Genomic DNA, 15,300 nt, shown 5'->3' with positions numbered 1-15,300 from the left:
ACACCATATTTTGATTTTGGTCCGATAGACTTGGACTAATTGAAAAGCTTGGTGCTTAAGCTATGTTACCACTAATGCGGAGGTACGAGAGTTATCTTAGCTGACATAAGCAGTGGCGAATGGTTGATATTGATCGTGTCAATCTCATTCTCACTTGGATTGCATTGAACTTAATTGAAGATTTCTAACGGAAACATAAACAAAAAAGAGAAAGGGTTATTTTACAAAAAACATAGAACGTATGCGCATCTTCTCATCCGAGATATCATGGATGCAGGAAAAAGAGGGTAAGTCAAACCATAAATTCTTTTATTAGTATTAAGTAGTTACTTTAATTGTAAAATATTAATTAACAGATGAAAAATAACAGTGAATTTCCAAAGAAGAACAATTTTCATCAAAAAACATATCTATGTTTTTGTTTGAAAAAAAAAAGGAATTCTCCTCCCACAGGTATACAAATTAAGCTTTAAATAAAACTGGTTGTTTCATTTCTATAACTATTGTTTGTTAATATTTTTTTAATGCTTTGTTAGTTCCACATAGACTATTTTTATAAAACATTAATTATTCTTAAAAAAATTAATTATAAAACAATTAACATATTTTATTTGAAGTTTTAACAATACAATGAAACATATTAATTATAAGGTGATTGAGGCAAAGAATCGAATCAGACAAATAATTATTAATTAATAAAATCGAATCAGACAAATAATTTGAAGGATACAAAGTACAAACTACTTGTAGTAGTAGTCAAAAATTAATTTTAATATCACAAATACTGTTTTTTATTTATAATTTATTAAAAATAATAATTCAAAAGAATAAATTAAATAGACATTTAAAACATACAAGGTATTCAAATTTCAAAGTATTTTAATAAATAGCATTCTTTTTATCGGTATCTGATGATTAAAGAAAGATATGAAGATATCACATGCCAAAATGATACCAAGATATAATGTTTTTCTTCTTCTTATATTCAAGAGAAAAGCACAAATAAATCCAATAAAAATTATCGTAAATATAAAATGGAAGACGAGAGTTGAGGTTATGCCTTGCGTGGGTTTGTAGTTGTGAAATGTCCGCTGCACGTGGTGCGAAAAAGGAAACCCTGTTTTTCTGTCTTTCACGCAAAGTCCATTATTAATTTCTTTCTTTCTCTACAGTCTCCGCTGCTGCTATTTATATTCATAAATGAGCGGGAAGAAGATACCTCACAACATCATATAACTTCAGTACTTGTCCGCTTATATTCACAATAAACATTCTCGTCTCATTTCACGTATTTTTTTTATCCTTTCCATAAACTTTGGCAATGACGAAATCAAATAGGAGATTTAGAACCTACAACTCTGATTCAGGAAAGATAACAATCCACTACGACACATTTGTGAGCTTCGACTCAAAAGATATCGACAAAGAGAAAAACATGACTATGCCAAGGATTAGCGAAAGGAGCAAAGTGATGGATGATCGATCAGAGGAAGATATCCAATCAGCACTACTGGATCCAGATAACCCCAAATATAGGGCTGCACTTAAACTGCAGAAAGTATACAAAAGCTTTCGTACAAGAAGAAAGCTAGCAGATTGTGCAATTCTTATTGAACAAAGCTGGTACTTTATTTACTGCAATGAGAACCTCTGTCCTTCTTTACTAAACTCTCCATGAGTTTTAATTTTATCTTTTTGTTTTAATACATAGGTGGAAGCTCTTAGATTTTGCTGAACTCAAGCACAGCTCTATATCTTTCTTCAACATTGAGAAACATGAAACTGCCATTTCCCGTTGGTCTAGAGCTACAACCAGAGCTGCCAAGGTATTTCTAGCATTCTGCTTCTTCGGATTTTTTTTTTATTTTTCTCCAAGCTTATCCTTTTAAATTTGAAGCTATAAGGAAATGATTTACCATTTCTTTGTGATTGCAGGTTGGCAATGGTTTATCAAAAGATGACAAAGCTCAAAAACTTGCTTTGCAGCACTGGCTTGAAGCAGTTAGTCATACACTTGATCATACTAATGCTTTATATACTTGTAAATTGGCATGTCGGTCATTCATCAATTATTATTTACTGAATTACTTTTAATTTGCATCAAACAGATTGATCCACGCCATCGGTATGGACATAATCTACACTTTTATTATGCTAAATGGCTCAAGTGTCAGAGCAGAGAACCCTTCTTCTATTGGTAATATTCCTTATAAAAAAATATGGGTTACAATTTAGGCTACTATTTCATATAGATTTAGATCACCAGGGTTGACATTAAGCATATTCTTTGAAATTTCAGGCTAGATATAGGAGAAGGAAAGGAGGTAAATCTTGAGAAGTGCCCTCGATCTAAACTTCAACATCAGTGTATTAAATATCTGGGCCCGGTAAGGTTTCCTTCATTCAAGTGAATATCCTCTCAGATATATTTACTTGAGCTATCTTGGATTTAAATTTCTGTTCATTATTTTGTCTTCCAGATGGAAAGATTGCCATATGAAGTTGTTGTGAAGGATGGAAGGTTCTTCTACAGGCAATCAGGAAAGCTACTTCACACTACTGGTGAAGGTGCACATACCAAGTGGATTTTTGTCCTTAGCACATCCAAGATCTTGTATGTTGGCAAGAAGAAGAAAGGTTCATTTCAGCATTCTAGCTTCTTGGCTGGGGGAGCCACATCTTGTGCTGGGAGACTAGTTGTTGAATATGGGATGTTGAAGGTAAAAATCTGGCAAAAGGCTAATATTTTTGGCTGGATTCATGCTGCCATAAGTGGCTAATATTTGATATGATTTTGTCGTTTATTTCATCAGGCAGTTTGGCCTCACAGTGGACATTATCGTCCTACAGAAGAGAATTTCAAGGAATTTATTTCATTCCTTCTGGAGAATGACGTGCAGCTTTCTTATGTCAAGGTATCAAAATTTAAAGGCTATGCATTCCTTTCTAGTGCTTTAGATGTTTAAACGACATGAGAAAATATTCTGAGGAAATTCTCTTTGCTATGTGCAGATGACTTCAGTTGATGAGGAATATCACTCATCGGAAGAGGACTTCACTGAGAACATGAGTGGCTTGGAGGCTGAAGAGAAGGCCAATTTGATGGAAACCAAGAGGACTTCTGCACCAGTGGGACATAAGACGAGGCAATTCCAGATTTTTGGAAGAGATCTAACCAGTCTTGAAATACCAAAAAGGGGTCATGTGCTTGAAGGACCAGAGAACGAGAAAGGAGGTGCTGGGCTGAGTAGTAAGAGTTTCCAAATGGATTCTCCAACAGGTGATCAAGAAACAGAACAAGCTTTTGCATCAGAGCTAGATAACACAATCACAAAGCAAAACTTCTTTGACGATGACAGTCACGTAGGAACTATTCCAAAAAAGTCAACACTTAAAAGGATTGCCTCACATAAAGAAATGAAATCATACCAACTGGGGAAAAAGTTGTCTTGCAAATGGACAACGGGAGTTGGACCTCGTATTGGCTGCGTGAGGGACTACCCTTGCAAGCTTCAGTTCAGAGCCTTGGAACAAGTTAGCCTGTCTCCAAGAAGTGGTTGCCACTCTACATCTCCTAGAGTTTCAACTCCAGTCTCAAAAATATCACCTAAAAGTCTGCTTCGAGGACTTGAGCACAATACCCCGTTGGTTAGAGGGATATCAGTGATACCAGTTATTCATACGTCATGAGTAAATGGAATGCCCAGTTCGTTTATTCTTTTGTGTAAATAGGAAACTTTTGTCACTTTCCATATAGGACTTCTTTTGTATCCCACTCATGGAAAATATGGGATGGAATTTCTCCAACTCTTTAAGGTCTATGCCTCCTAATACAAAGGAAACAAATTCATGGAACAAATTTACTGAACTCATGGAAGGTACTGCAGACCCTTAGTGCTGGGACTCAATCATATTATTATTGATGATGATAATTTTAACTTTAAGCGATTCCTATGTCATATAGTTATCCTCTTTATACGGAAACGAATGTTTTTTTAACCGCATTTGAAATGCACTTTTTCCTAGAAACATACTGGGGATTTTACTTCACATCACAGAACAAAGTGGCCTGCCCTGCCTCGTAACTTTTGGTTATTTTGTTACTCAGCGTTCACCAAATCAAAATACAACTTTTTTCCAACCTTGTATCAACACCGTCTCTGTTTCTGCATGTGAGATTGAAACGTCAAGGATGCTTGGGAGGTGTTTAATGACTTGTAGGAAGGCCGCATTGATCAATGCTCAATGCAGGTTGTGAAGTGGTTGATAACTCCCAGTTTTACAGAGTGATATTATTACCACTTAGGAGGAAATGAATCCTGGAAGCCCATTAGGGGGGCTAAACTAATTTTTCCTACAAATTTATTATTGCGTCAGACCAAACATTAAAAAACCTTATTTTGCCATTTAGTTCGGTAATTGAAAAATTCAAACCTAAACTTTCTCATCATACATACATTTTTATTCAACATTCTACAACCACTGATCAAATTTCATCGTCTTGCATGGTCTACCACCAGAGCCATTCTCACCATCCATTACTATCTGCCACCAAATCACAATATCGAAGGGTCACTGCCAAATGAAGTAAAACGGAAAGTGGAACGAACTAAAAGTTTTGTCTTCGATTTTCTGAACAAAGGAAGTGAAAATTTTCCTCCTTACATGGTAGATATCACAAGAGCTCCAATCTATGTTAACAAACATGACAAATGTCACAACCCTCACTTGTTTGAGAGTCAAGGTTAGTCATAGATCAAATTCGAGGATGAATTTTTTTTTTTAGGGAGGGAGAATGGAACGCACTGTTTCACTAAAAGGAAAAAAAAATAATAATAAAACCCACCCCCCATCAGCTTATGACTCTGGAGAATTCCCCTCCCACATTCTACACTCGAGATCCGCCCCCCTCCCCCCATTTCCCAAACCTCCTTTTCTTATTTTCAGTAACCCACCCTCTCTCTCAAACCTTATCTCTTTTTTCCCCAAAATTTAATCTCTCAATCTTTCACTCATCTCCTTCCATTGTTCCGAAATTTTCAAGCATTTTGCATCCTTGTGTCTTTCCATGCACAAGAAGGTGGCCGGAGAAAAAGGGAAAACACTATGCATTTTCTTTGGTTTTTCTATTTGATCTCTTTGGTAAAAATTTATAACCCATTGTGTTAGATGAGTATGTTATAACACTGATTAGTTCTGAACCGTATGAAAAGGGTTAGAAAAGTATTAGGGATTATTGTGGTTTTCTAAAATTGAGGATTTTGTCTAATCCCTTGTTCTATTATTTTAAATGGTTAGATCCCGTGGAAAATATGGTGGTTGATCTTCATAGTGAAAGACATTGATTGCGCTATTTAGGTAAGTAGCTAATCTACTTATCGACATTTTTTTTAAAGTTCCTTTAGGAGAAACAATTAAACTTCAATATATATACATTCTGTATGATCTTGGAAATTTATTTGAGATTTTGATAATGTATATAAAAGGATGAATGTGAAATAATTTGTTTATTTTATTTATTGTGAGTTCATGATTATATTTGTCGTTTGCTACAACGAAGAGATAATGTAGCCTATGAGTCAAATTTTCATAGTATAATTATAATTGTCGTTTGCTACAACGAAGAGATAAGGTAGCTTATGAGTCGATTTCTCATAGTATAATGATATGTGTCGTTTGCTACAACGAAAAGATAATGTAGCCTATGAGTCGATTTCTCATAGTATAATGATATGTGTCGTTTGTTACAACGAATAGATAATGTAACTTATGAGTCAATTACTAATAATATATTTATATGTTCCGTTCACTACAACGAAGAGATAATGCAACCTACGAGCTAAATGTCGTGGCTATATAATTACTGTTCACCACAATGAAAAGATAATGTGGTCTATGTGCACATAGTGAAATGAAAAGTTTGATTATAAAGTTATTATTCTTGAATACCTGTTTATGAGTAGTTCTAAAATTATATTCCTTTGACTACATTGATTTCGAAAAGCAAGTGCATTTTATTTATTTATTTATTTAATGTCATTTTTTTAAACTTCATTGAATGCAAAGACTTGTGCTATGTTGTGCTCTCCTATCTGTCCGCTTTGTATTTTATGCTTTCGCTAAGTCCTTGTGACTTATCCCCTATTTCATTTTCTCAGATACACAATAGTGGAATATCCGACTTCCTAGGATTTGCTGACATACCCAGGAATTTGATTATCGTTTGGTAGGCTTCCATTGAGTCTAATGGACATTTTGTTTGTAACTCCAGTATAATGCAATTATAGGGACCAGGTAGTAATAGATTTAGAGAGGATTCCTTTATTTTAAAATTTAAATGATTCTCTCTTATAGATATGCTGATGATGTATTTGTGATGTTTTGAGACACTTGATAATTAGTATTTATAATCAACATTGTTATTAGTGAATATCTTGGACGATATGTTGAGTGTTGTGACCTGAGACCTGGCCCAAGTGAGGGTTGTGACAACAAAGAACTCCAAATTGTGGAGGCAAGAAACTATGATAATATCAATAAATTGTAGTAAATTGAATAATGAGTGAATATACAGTAAGTTAGAATATGCTTTATATACAAATACAAGAATACTAATTAATTCTACAAACCAACTAAATTCTAATTATCTCTAACAATGTCTCCAATACATAGTGAAGCCCTCCCTTGGCATATGAATATGATATACCATAAGTCTATAACATAAAAGTGGAATGTGTGAATTTCTTTTTGAAAGAAAAGTTCCTTGCACCGGATGCGTCCACTAGAAGTGGAGACAACTTGAAGCAAGCCCATAGCCCAGGTCGTACTATCACACTATTGCTTTCTATCCAAATGATCATGATCCAAAGATAAATAAATAAAAGAAAACAAAGTGGCAAAATTTTCTTGATTGAGAAATACGATTCCATTGAAACAGGAGACAATTACAAAACTATGTAGGGTTCTAAGGCTGGCATTCATGTTGGAAACAGGGTCTTGTATCAACCGCTCATAATTTGTAACCATACAAGGACATAATGCTTATACTGAACAGAAAATGAAACTCGGTCTTAATGGAAGCAAATGGAGAAATGTACACAATTTCAATGAGTTGAGCAGCATCAAAAAACTGTTGGCGAATCAATTAACAATGCGATGTACTAGTTGAGGATTTAGCATGGCGTGCCACAAATGACTCAACAAGTGGGTTCACGAGATGAGGTGCTTCATCCTTCATGAAGTGCACAATTAATAAAGTGAGAAGTTTGTCAAAAAGATAATAACGATATTTAATGAAATATCACCATTTAATGTTGGAACAAATACTAATGTAAGGAGAAATTAAACAATAGAAGATACATATACCAAAAACAAGGACATAAAATTTCATAATGATAATATGTACTGATATTATTGAGATTTTATGAGCTGTAAATTTCACTATGGGGTGAAATTAAATGATCCTTCTCTCCTCTCGTTGATTAAAATTTGAATAGTCCACAATAATTTAAACCATTCTTGTCTCTTCAAATTAAATAGTACATCTTAAATAGTCTTTGAAATTAATTTTCCAGGCTTATCACCTTAAAAGGACACCCAAAAGTTTAGGATTGTAATTTGTAAAGGACGCATGAAACTTCTCACCAGAACTAGCCCAAAATGCAGGGTATGGGGGAGGCAAGTATAACTATGGGAGTAGGACAATATGACAGATCCAAAGCAAATGAATTAAGTTGACACTAAGAAAGCCAATATCATAATTTAGAGCTTTGAAGTTCCAGGACAAATGTAATTGCATTTGGCAAGGCCTTCCAGGAGATAATGAGAGCCAGACATGAAACTGGTTAAGCAGGTAGTAAAGAAACTTCCCTTAGCTCAAAAACATATTAAATAATAACTGATATCTTCCAATAAACTTAAAAAATTGTTGAATATTCATAGTTGTACTTAATTTTCAATGATCAGTGATTGATGATGCTGAAATTAAGCATAATAAGTAAATTGACAGACATTCCCATGTACAGACATATTCTAATTTCTAAACACCTTATATAAATAAACATGTAGACAGGAAGCAAAATAATCTTCTACCAACAATATTCTCTCTCTGTCTTTCTCTTGCTATGTTTTTTTGTTTTCAATTCTTAACATGTCATGGTGTTAATATGTTGGCAATTTTAAGTTGATACTAACTTAAGAAAGCCATGAGGGAAAATGAAAATAATCATTACATATGGGAGCAAGCAAGGGCATGAACACAATAGAGAGAGAGAGAGAGAGAGTACCTGGGGGCAATGTCCAACATTGGGAAGGACAATGAAGTCTTCAACAGAATCGAAATTTTCATAATTTCTTCCAATATCAATTGGTTCCCAAGGATCCTTGTCACCCCATGCTATCAAAATCGGGCACTGAAAGAAGAGAAATTACACATATTATTATGTTTGTTGGATTTTGGCTTCTCAAACTACTGGTGTTTGAAGGCTTACCTTTACTTGAGGTAGTAGTTCCTCAGGAAGAGGGCCACCAGAGTAACAAATAAACTCGAGAAAGACCTCTGCTGCTCCAGGTTCCAGACCTGGACCAAGGATGATCTGCACTAGCTCATCTGTAACCTTGGAGGTGTCATGATAGCACTGTCAAAGAAATTCATAAGCAATCATTAGTTATTACAGTTGCAGTTAAGAGCATCCTCAGTTGTCAAATTACAAAGCATGATACACCTTGGAGCTGGCCACTTGCAGCACCAGTGAAAGATATTCATCCATAACAAGTGGGTGGGTATAAAGAAAACTAGGAGGGAATGTAGGAGATTAGAGGCTGTTTTGGGCAGTGTGCAAGGGAAGTGTAGTCAGTACATAGAGAGAGTGGCTTGTAACAACCTGTCCACATGGCATCTAGGGCCAGGAAACAGATTTGAGTAATGGGAATGGGATAAAGGGAGAAGAGTGGAGAGGGGAAAGACAGAGAACTGTGAGTAACATTTGGGAAGGGAGGAAGCCCACCCACCACCCCTCCAAGTACCTGCACTGTTTCTGTTCCTCTTTTATAAGTGTAAGTCTGTTTCTGTGAATCTCGTTCTGTATTCAGGGACTTATTCCCATTTCATGTAGTCAAACACTTGGGCTCCTTCTTATCAATCAGATTCATTCAAATTTATTCTAATTCATTAACAGTCTCATCGTCTGGCATTTCCTTTTTCTTTGGTTGTCCAGCATACTTGAAGGCATAAGTTTTTAAAGAGATGAATTGACTGTTAAGCTAGACGAGTACCTGGCAAAGAATGTTCCTCACAGATTCTTTTGTGGCTATAGTTTTAAAGAAGAATTTGCCAACATCAGTATCCCTACAACATAAAGCATGATAAGGCTTGAAATCTCTGAAGTTCATACAAAGAAACCTTTGTTTCATTTTTACCTAAGCAATCTCTGGAGCGATCTGATGAAAGGTTTTCCATACCAAGGCTGCTTCTTTATATGAAGCATACGCAGAGATATATTGAGAAGGATAATACCCTGGCAAATGTGTGGTGCTAACACAGCCGCTTGAAGACCAACAACTCCTGCAGAAAAATAAAGAACAAATTCTTAGTAATATCAGAATAGTGGATGAAGAGAAAGTTAAAACAGTCCAAGGGCAAGGCAGCTGAAAAAATTGACCTCCAATAGAATTGCATATAAAGAATGCTTCGTCCTTGATGACATCAAGACAAAACTCATTTAGTTGAGTGGCCCAGGTCTCAAAAGTGTAAAAGGAATGGTCTCCGATTTGACGAGGATTTGGTTTATCTGAATATCCATATCCAATAAGATCGATGGAGTACACCCGGTGGGATTGTGCAAGAACTGAAATATTATTCCTCCAGTGGTCACTGCAAATGCAATGAAGTAAACAACACTCAATAGTCAAAATAACAGCAGAACCAAACAAAAGACATGAAGAAAGTAATGTAATTTACACCTACCTGTTAGCTCCAAAACCGTGGACTAAAACTAGTGCAGGGCCAATATTTCCAGAATGTTGATAGCGAATAGAGTAACCCCTCCAATCCCACACGCTACAATACAAGGCCTGAAGACTGTTTCAAAAAACAGAAAAATAAAAATAAAATTACGTGATTCAGAAAGCAAAATTACCAGGTTTGAACCTGGACCTCTGCACTGTTTAATTTAGAAACAATTTGACGGGGAAAACGGATTTTATTTTGAATTGGAGAGCGAGAGCGGTAGCGAAGGAAACTGAGACTGGTGGTGGTGGATGGCAATGCCACGCCCACACTCATGGCCATGGACTTTCTTTTCTACACTCATTCTCATTCGCCAGTGCCACTTCCCCTTTCTATCTCATTTCTCGTCGCCCCATTCCTCTGCTCTACCTCATGCCACGTATCGCTTAACACCCTTGCCAAACTCCTCTAATCACAAATAATAATAAAACAAATTATCCATTCAAAAAATATAAAATGTGCAGAGACAAATCCTAATACTCTCTTTCCCTATTTATCTAATTTAGAAAAATATATTTTATAAAAATGCTTGAAATATATTAACAAATGATTTAATATTTTATAAAATAATAACTTAGTTGGGATGTTTAATTCAACCTTGAAGCTTCCTTTTCTTTCTTCCAAAAATAAATAAATTATTTAAATGGTTTTTGTCAAACAAATATTATTAATAGAAATCGTTAGATTTGTTGTAGAAAATATAAAAATGGTGAAAAGTGTGGTACCTTTTCATCTATTGAAGGAGACAAAATATTTTTAAATAAGAGAAGAGAAAAATATATTATTTAAATCTCTAAAAACAAGGTGAAAATAGTCACACAATTATTTTTAACAAAAGAGAGTAAAGTATAATAATATGTTTGTATTCTTCAAGAAAGATGAATGTACATTTTAACACACAAGAGGAAATCACAATATAATACTTGCATATTTTAGGAGACTATACTGTAAACAAACTTTTGCTAATAATTTTTTGTTTAAATATATTTTTAATCTTGATAAGTTTTCATTTTTTTTTTCAATTGATTATGATGGTTTTAAAACTCCCACAGTTTATTTTTTAATTTTTAATGCATATGTTATTACTTAATTAAGATATCTTAACGACAAAGATAAAAAATAAAATAAAAATTTATCAAGAATCAACAACACACACAAATTGATAGGGATTAAACATAAAATTAAACATAAAATTTAATCATTTATCAATGATAAAAAACATATTAAGTCTTATAAAAATGAACCAAATTTATCCTAAGTGACTATAATAAATTTTGAATCACATAAATAAATTATAAATATCATAAAAGTAATGTGGAAGAGATTATAAACTTTGAATTCATTTGTCATTATATATAAGTAACCAAACTATAAATGCATAATTTACACAAACTATTACATCATTTAATATTCTTTTATCCGTTAATAAATTTTAATTCACATAAACTAATTGTAAACTCCATATAAATAATTTATAAGAGATTATGGATTTTGTAAAAAGAAGATACTAGGCATACACACATGCATATATGTGTACATGTACATGCATACATGAGTGCCAATATAACTTGTATAAACTATTACTTTATTTAGTAAATTTTAATTAGATAATTTTATTTAAAAAATCTTTGATGGTTAAAAATTCCTTTCATATATATCATATTTATGAATTTTATATTAATTCAGAGGTATTTGATATCTGATTCATGTACATCAAATTAACTTGATATATACGTTAAAAATACATAAAATATAAATAATCCAGACAGATAGCTCCGTCAGATTCATTAAAAAGACCATTCCAATAATCAAGGGAATTCTGGGGTGCAGGGAGCCTAGATTCATTTATGGAAATCGATAGCTCCTTCTAAGGTTCATATTTTTTATGGCGGCTCCTTTTGGATAGGCTACTGATAGTATACCAGCTCAGGAGGAAATCCAGAGATATCGTGTCCCTTTTGTAAGCGAATTATGGAAGATGTAAATCACTTGTTTCTTCAATGTTCATTTGCTGATTCGGTCTGGAAGGAATTATTCAAATGGCTCGGGATTGAGGTAGTTTTGTCTCAGAGCATTTCACAGTTATATGATCATTGTTTCAGCTAATTCGGGTGAGGAACCCAAAACTAGGCTCCTTTTTTGGCATGCATCGTGCTGGAGCTTTTGGAATTTCCGGAACAAAAATCATTTTCTAAGAAGGAACAACTGAAGTGGGTGAGGTGTTGCAGGTTATAAAAAATATCACTCGGCAATGGCTATTGTACAAAAATGGAACCAAAACCGGAGACCTTTTCTCATCTTGGTGCATTAATCCATTGGAGTGTCTGTAGTCTCCCTCGTATGGATACTTCCTTTGCTTATACTAAGGACACGTCATTTTTTGGCTAGTTGGTGACTTGTGAATGCATTTTTTGTCATAGGATATAGAGGGCTGTCATGTATAGTATCTTATTGTACATTTCTTATGATGTAAATCTCTATTCTCTTATATATATATATATATATATATATATATATATATATAATTCTTTTCCTATTTTTTTTCTAATTTTAAATAGATACTATATATCGTTTAAATATGCTTTTATTTTTAATAAATATTTAATTTTTACACTTACTTCTTAATAAATATTTTATGTCAAATTTTTAATAAAACAATAATTTTTTTTATTTATCACTTATTTTTAGTTAGAATAAATATAAAATTTATTAATTTATTATGAATCAAAATAAAATATCAATAAAAAAATATAAAAGTATTGAATTGTATAAATTTTATCGACGAACAAGCACAAAAGATATTTATTAAGAATAAAAATATATTTAAATCATGTTATAATTATATTTAAAGTAAAACGTGTAAGTTGAAGAAACGACAAAACGCAATTGGGATAGGACGGTTCTTCTTCGGTACGAGAGGAGGATTTTCTCGCACCCAAAACCAGCATGTGAAATCGAAAAGGGCTCTTCGTTGAATTTGGTAGGTTTTCATTCACTCTCAAATCTCAAACTTTTACAATACAATTTCACGGGATAATAATTATTTATTGTGCAATTGTCCTTCTGTTTTATAAATTTAGATTGCGTGTCAAATATGTTATATGATCATGCCGCTTTGCAGTTTCTGCGGTAAGTTCCTTTCATTGTGCTGTTCGTCGTCAATATTATACGAGGGCGGTGATGTGTTCTCGTCATGCCAAATCGCTTCCAGATCCTTCTTTTAATTCTCTGAATTTTAATTATATTTTTACTTAACAATTCCTCTCAAGTCTCACCTACCGACCCGACTTATCTTTTAGCTGTTCATAAAACCCTTCTCCGACAACTTGTAGCTGCTGCTGCTGTTTCTCTTTCATTTTTTTTTTGCTAAGGTGATAATTCTCTCTCCCTCTCTCTCTCTCTCTCTCTCTCTCTCTCTCTCTCTCTATATATATATATATATATATATAATTTCTTTTCCTTTATTTCTTCACCTAGTGATTGGTCCGTGGGGATCTAGATTTGCTTAGATTAGTGTTTGGGTCTTGGGGCCTGTTTTTTACCATCTGGTGATTGGTGCCACTGCATATCTGTCTGGAATACAGAAACTTGCTTAATACTCTTTTTAACAGTGAATGAAAGGAAATAAATATTACCCTTTCTGTTTTCTGGTTTAAGGGTTTCGTTCAATCATTCATTGCCCTCGATTGCTAGAATAAATATAGAAAAACGCAGGTTTTGTTTTGGGTTTAGTTCAGAAATGGCAAGATTTGATCATTTCTGGAATCTGGATGAATTCATCGTGTCGACTCTGACAACTGTGAGTCTTCAGTTTTTTGTTTTTCTGGCTTTTGGTTCAAAGTTGTACTGGCTTGATGTTTCAGGACTCAAGGAATACAACATCCTGATATTTGGAGGACAGATTAAAGAGAAACATCGTGGAGGAAACAATGGCAGCAAGGTATTGGTGTCACATGTGCTCTCAAATGGTCAATCCCATCATGGATATGGAAATCAGATGCCCGTTTTGCCAAAGTGGATTTGTTGAAGAAATGGGTAACACCCCCAGTAGCAGCAGCATTCCCAATACATCAGAATCTGATTTTGAATCTGATCGGGCTCTCTCCCTTTGGGCGCCCATCTTGCTAGGCATGATGGGCAATCCACGTCATCCTAGAAGACTCAGACAAATAGCCAATGATAATGGTAATCGTGATTATGTTGATGGTGTAGCAGATCATGGTAGAGAAACTGAATATGATCAAGAGTTTGAGTCCATCCTTCGGAGGAGGAGAAACTCAGCTACCATTCTACAATTGCTCCAAGGTATAAGAACTGGACTGGCATCTGAATCATATGAGAATACTGATGGCCATGACCATGACAGGGAAAGAGAAAGAGAAAGAGAAAGAGAGCACATGATCTTGATCAATCCTTTAAATCAGACTATTATTGTTCAAGGTTCCTATGAGTCAAACCGGGATCAAAGTGATAATCATAGCTCCGTTGGGTCCCTGGGTGATTATTTCACAGGGCCGGGTTTCGATATATTGTTGCAACATTTGGCTGAGAATGATCCTAATAGGTATGGAACTCCACCTGCTCAGAAGGAGGCCATTGAAGCGCTGCCTACCGTCATAATCAATGAGAATTCGCAGTGTTCTGTGTGTCTGGATGATTTTGAAGTTGGTTCTGAAGCCAAAGAGATGCCTTGTAAACATAGGTTTCATAGTGGGTGTATCCTTCCCTGGCTGGAGCTTCATAGTTCTTGTCCAGTTTGCAGGCTTCAGTTGCCATTGGATGAGTCTAAGCAAGACTCTGATCTGTCAAGGGATAGCAGAAGCCAAAGGGAGGATGAAAGTATTGAACATGACAATGATGAAGAAAGAGATGGCGAAGGGAGAAATGCAAGTGGGGGTAGAAGATTCTCATTTCCATGGCCTTTCAATGGATTATTTTCTTCATCAAACTCTTCATCCTCTTAAAGTTCCAATGCCAACGGAAATGATAATCAATCAGATGAAAACTGAGTATTTTTGCATATCTGTTGTGCTATTCATGTGCTGCCTTGCTTATGTACAGTTTTCGACCAATGAAAGAATCCAATGTTGATAGAACAATTTGTGATTTTTCTTGTGGCTTTGTTTTTGCTAAATTTTGTGCTTCTAGAATTCAGTTGCTATTTTTCTTCAACTTTTACCCTTAACTTGGCATTTGTATAATTCTCGTGGTGGTTTTATTTCCCCATCTTATCCTGTACTACTTTGGTATATGTACACTCGTGGGTGTGTGTGTGTGTTTTTTTCTATTCAAGG

At 34.5% G+C, this 15,300-nt stretch overlaps 3 protein-coding genes across 8 annotated transcripts; 2 read left to right on the top strand and 1 right to left on the bottom strand.

The window, feature by feature from the left end:
• Positions 1-1,231: 1,231 nt before the first annotated feature.
• On the top strand, positions 1,232-3,944 carry LOC114395872 (IQ domain-containing protein IQM2-like). The gene is made up of 8 exons (XM_028357739.1): positions 1,232-1,623; positions 1,712-1,826; positions 1,936-2,001; positions 2,109-2,197; positions 2,300-2,387; positions 2,481-2,720; positions 2,814-2,915; positions 3,013-3,944. The coding sequence occupies exons 1-8, from the start codon at positions 1,322-1,324 to the stop codon at positions 3,688-3,690; spliced, it is 1,680 nt and encodes a 559-aa protein (XP_028213540.1). The 5' UTR covers positions 1,232-1,321; the 3' UTR covers positions 3,691-3,944.
• A 2,603-nt stretch (positions 3,945-6,547) lies between these two features.
• Positions 6,548-10,392, bottom strand: LOC114397504 (pheophytinase, chloroplastic-like). The gene is made up of 8 exons (XM_028359562.1): positions 10,137-10,392; positions 9,965-10,057; positions 9,660-9,871; positions 9,418-9,562; positions 9,274-9,346; positions 8,490-8,636; positions 8,286-8,411; positions 6,548-7,231 (listed from the first exon to the last, which is right to left on the bottom strand). Exons 1-8 carry the CDS (start codon positions 10,286-10,288, stop codon positions 7,145-7,147), a joined length of 1,035 nt encoding a protein of 344 aa, XP_028215363.1. The 5' UTR covers positions 10,289-10,392; the 3' UTR covers positions 6,548-7,144.
• Positions 10,393-12,869: 2,477 nt separating this feature from the next.
• LOC114396471 (E3 ubiquitin-protein ligase SIRP1-like) lies at positions 12,870-15,291 on the top strand. Of its 6 annotated transcripts, none has more exons than XM_028358460.1 (4): positions 12,870-12,986; positions 13,128-13,135; positions 13,306-13,377; positions 13,870-15,291. In XM_028358460.1, exon 4 carries the CDS (start codon positions 13,936-13,938, stop codon positions 14,968-14,970), a length of 1,035 nt encoding a protein of 344 aa, XP_028214261.1. In that variant the 5' UTR covers positions 12,870-12,986; positions 13,128-13,135; positions 13,306-13,377; positions 13,870-13,935; the 3' UTR covers positions 14,971-15,291. The 6 variants fall into 6 exon arrangements, with proteins under 6 accessions (XP_028214261.1, XP_028214257.1, XP_028214260.1 ...); XM_028358456.1 differs by having other exon boundaries at positions 13,087-13,135; XM_028358459.1 differs by having other exon boundaries at positions 13,087-13,135; positions 13,276-13,377.
• The last annotated feature ends 9 nt before the right edge of the window (positions 15,292-15,300 follow it).

This window comes from Glycine soja, chromosome 18, assembly GCF_004193775.1.
Source record: "Glycine soja cultivar W05 chromosome 18, ASM419377v2, whole genome shotgun sequence".
NCBI classification, from domain to species: domain Eukaryota; kingdom Viridiplantae; phylum Streptophyta; class Magnoliopsida; order Fabales; family Fabaceae; genus Glycine; species Glycine soja.
The sequence above is the reverse complement of the archived record's forward strand: the minus strand, read 5'-3'. Positions and strand labels throughout refer to the sequence as shown.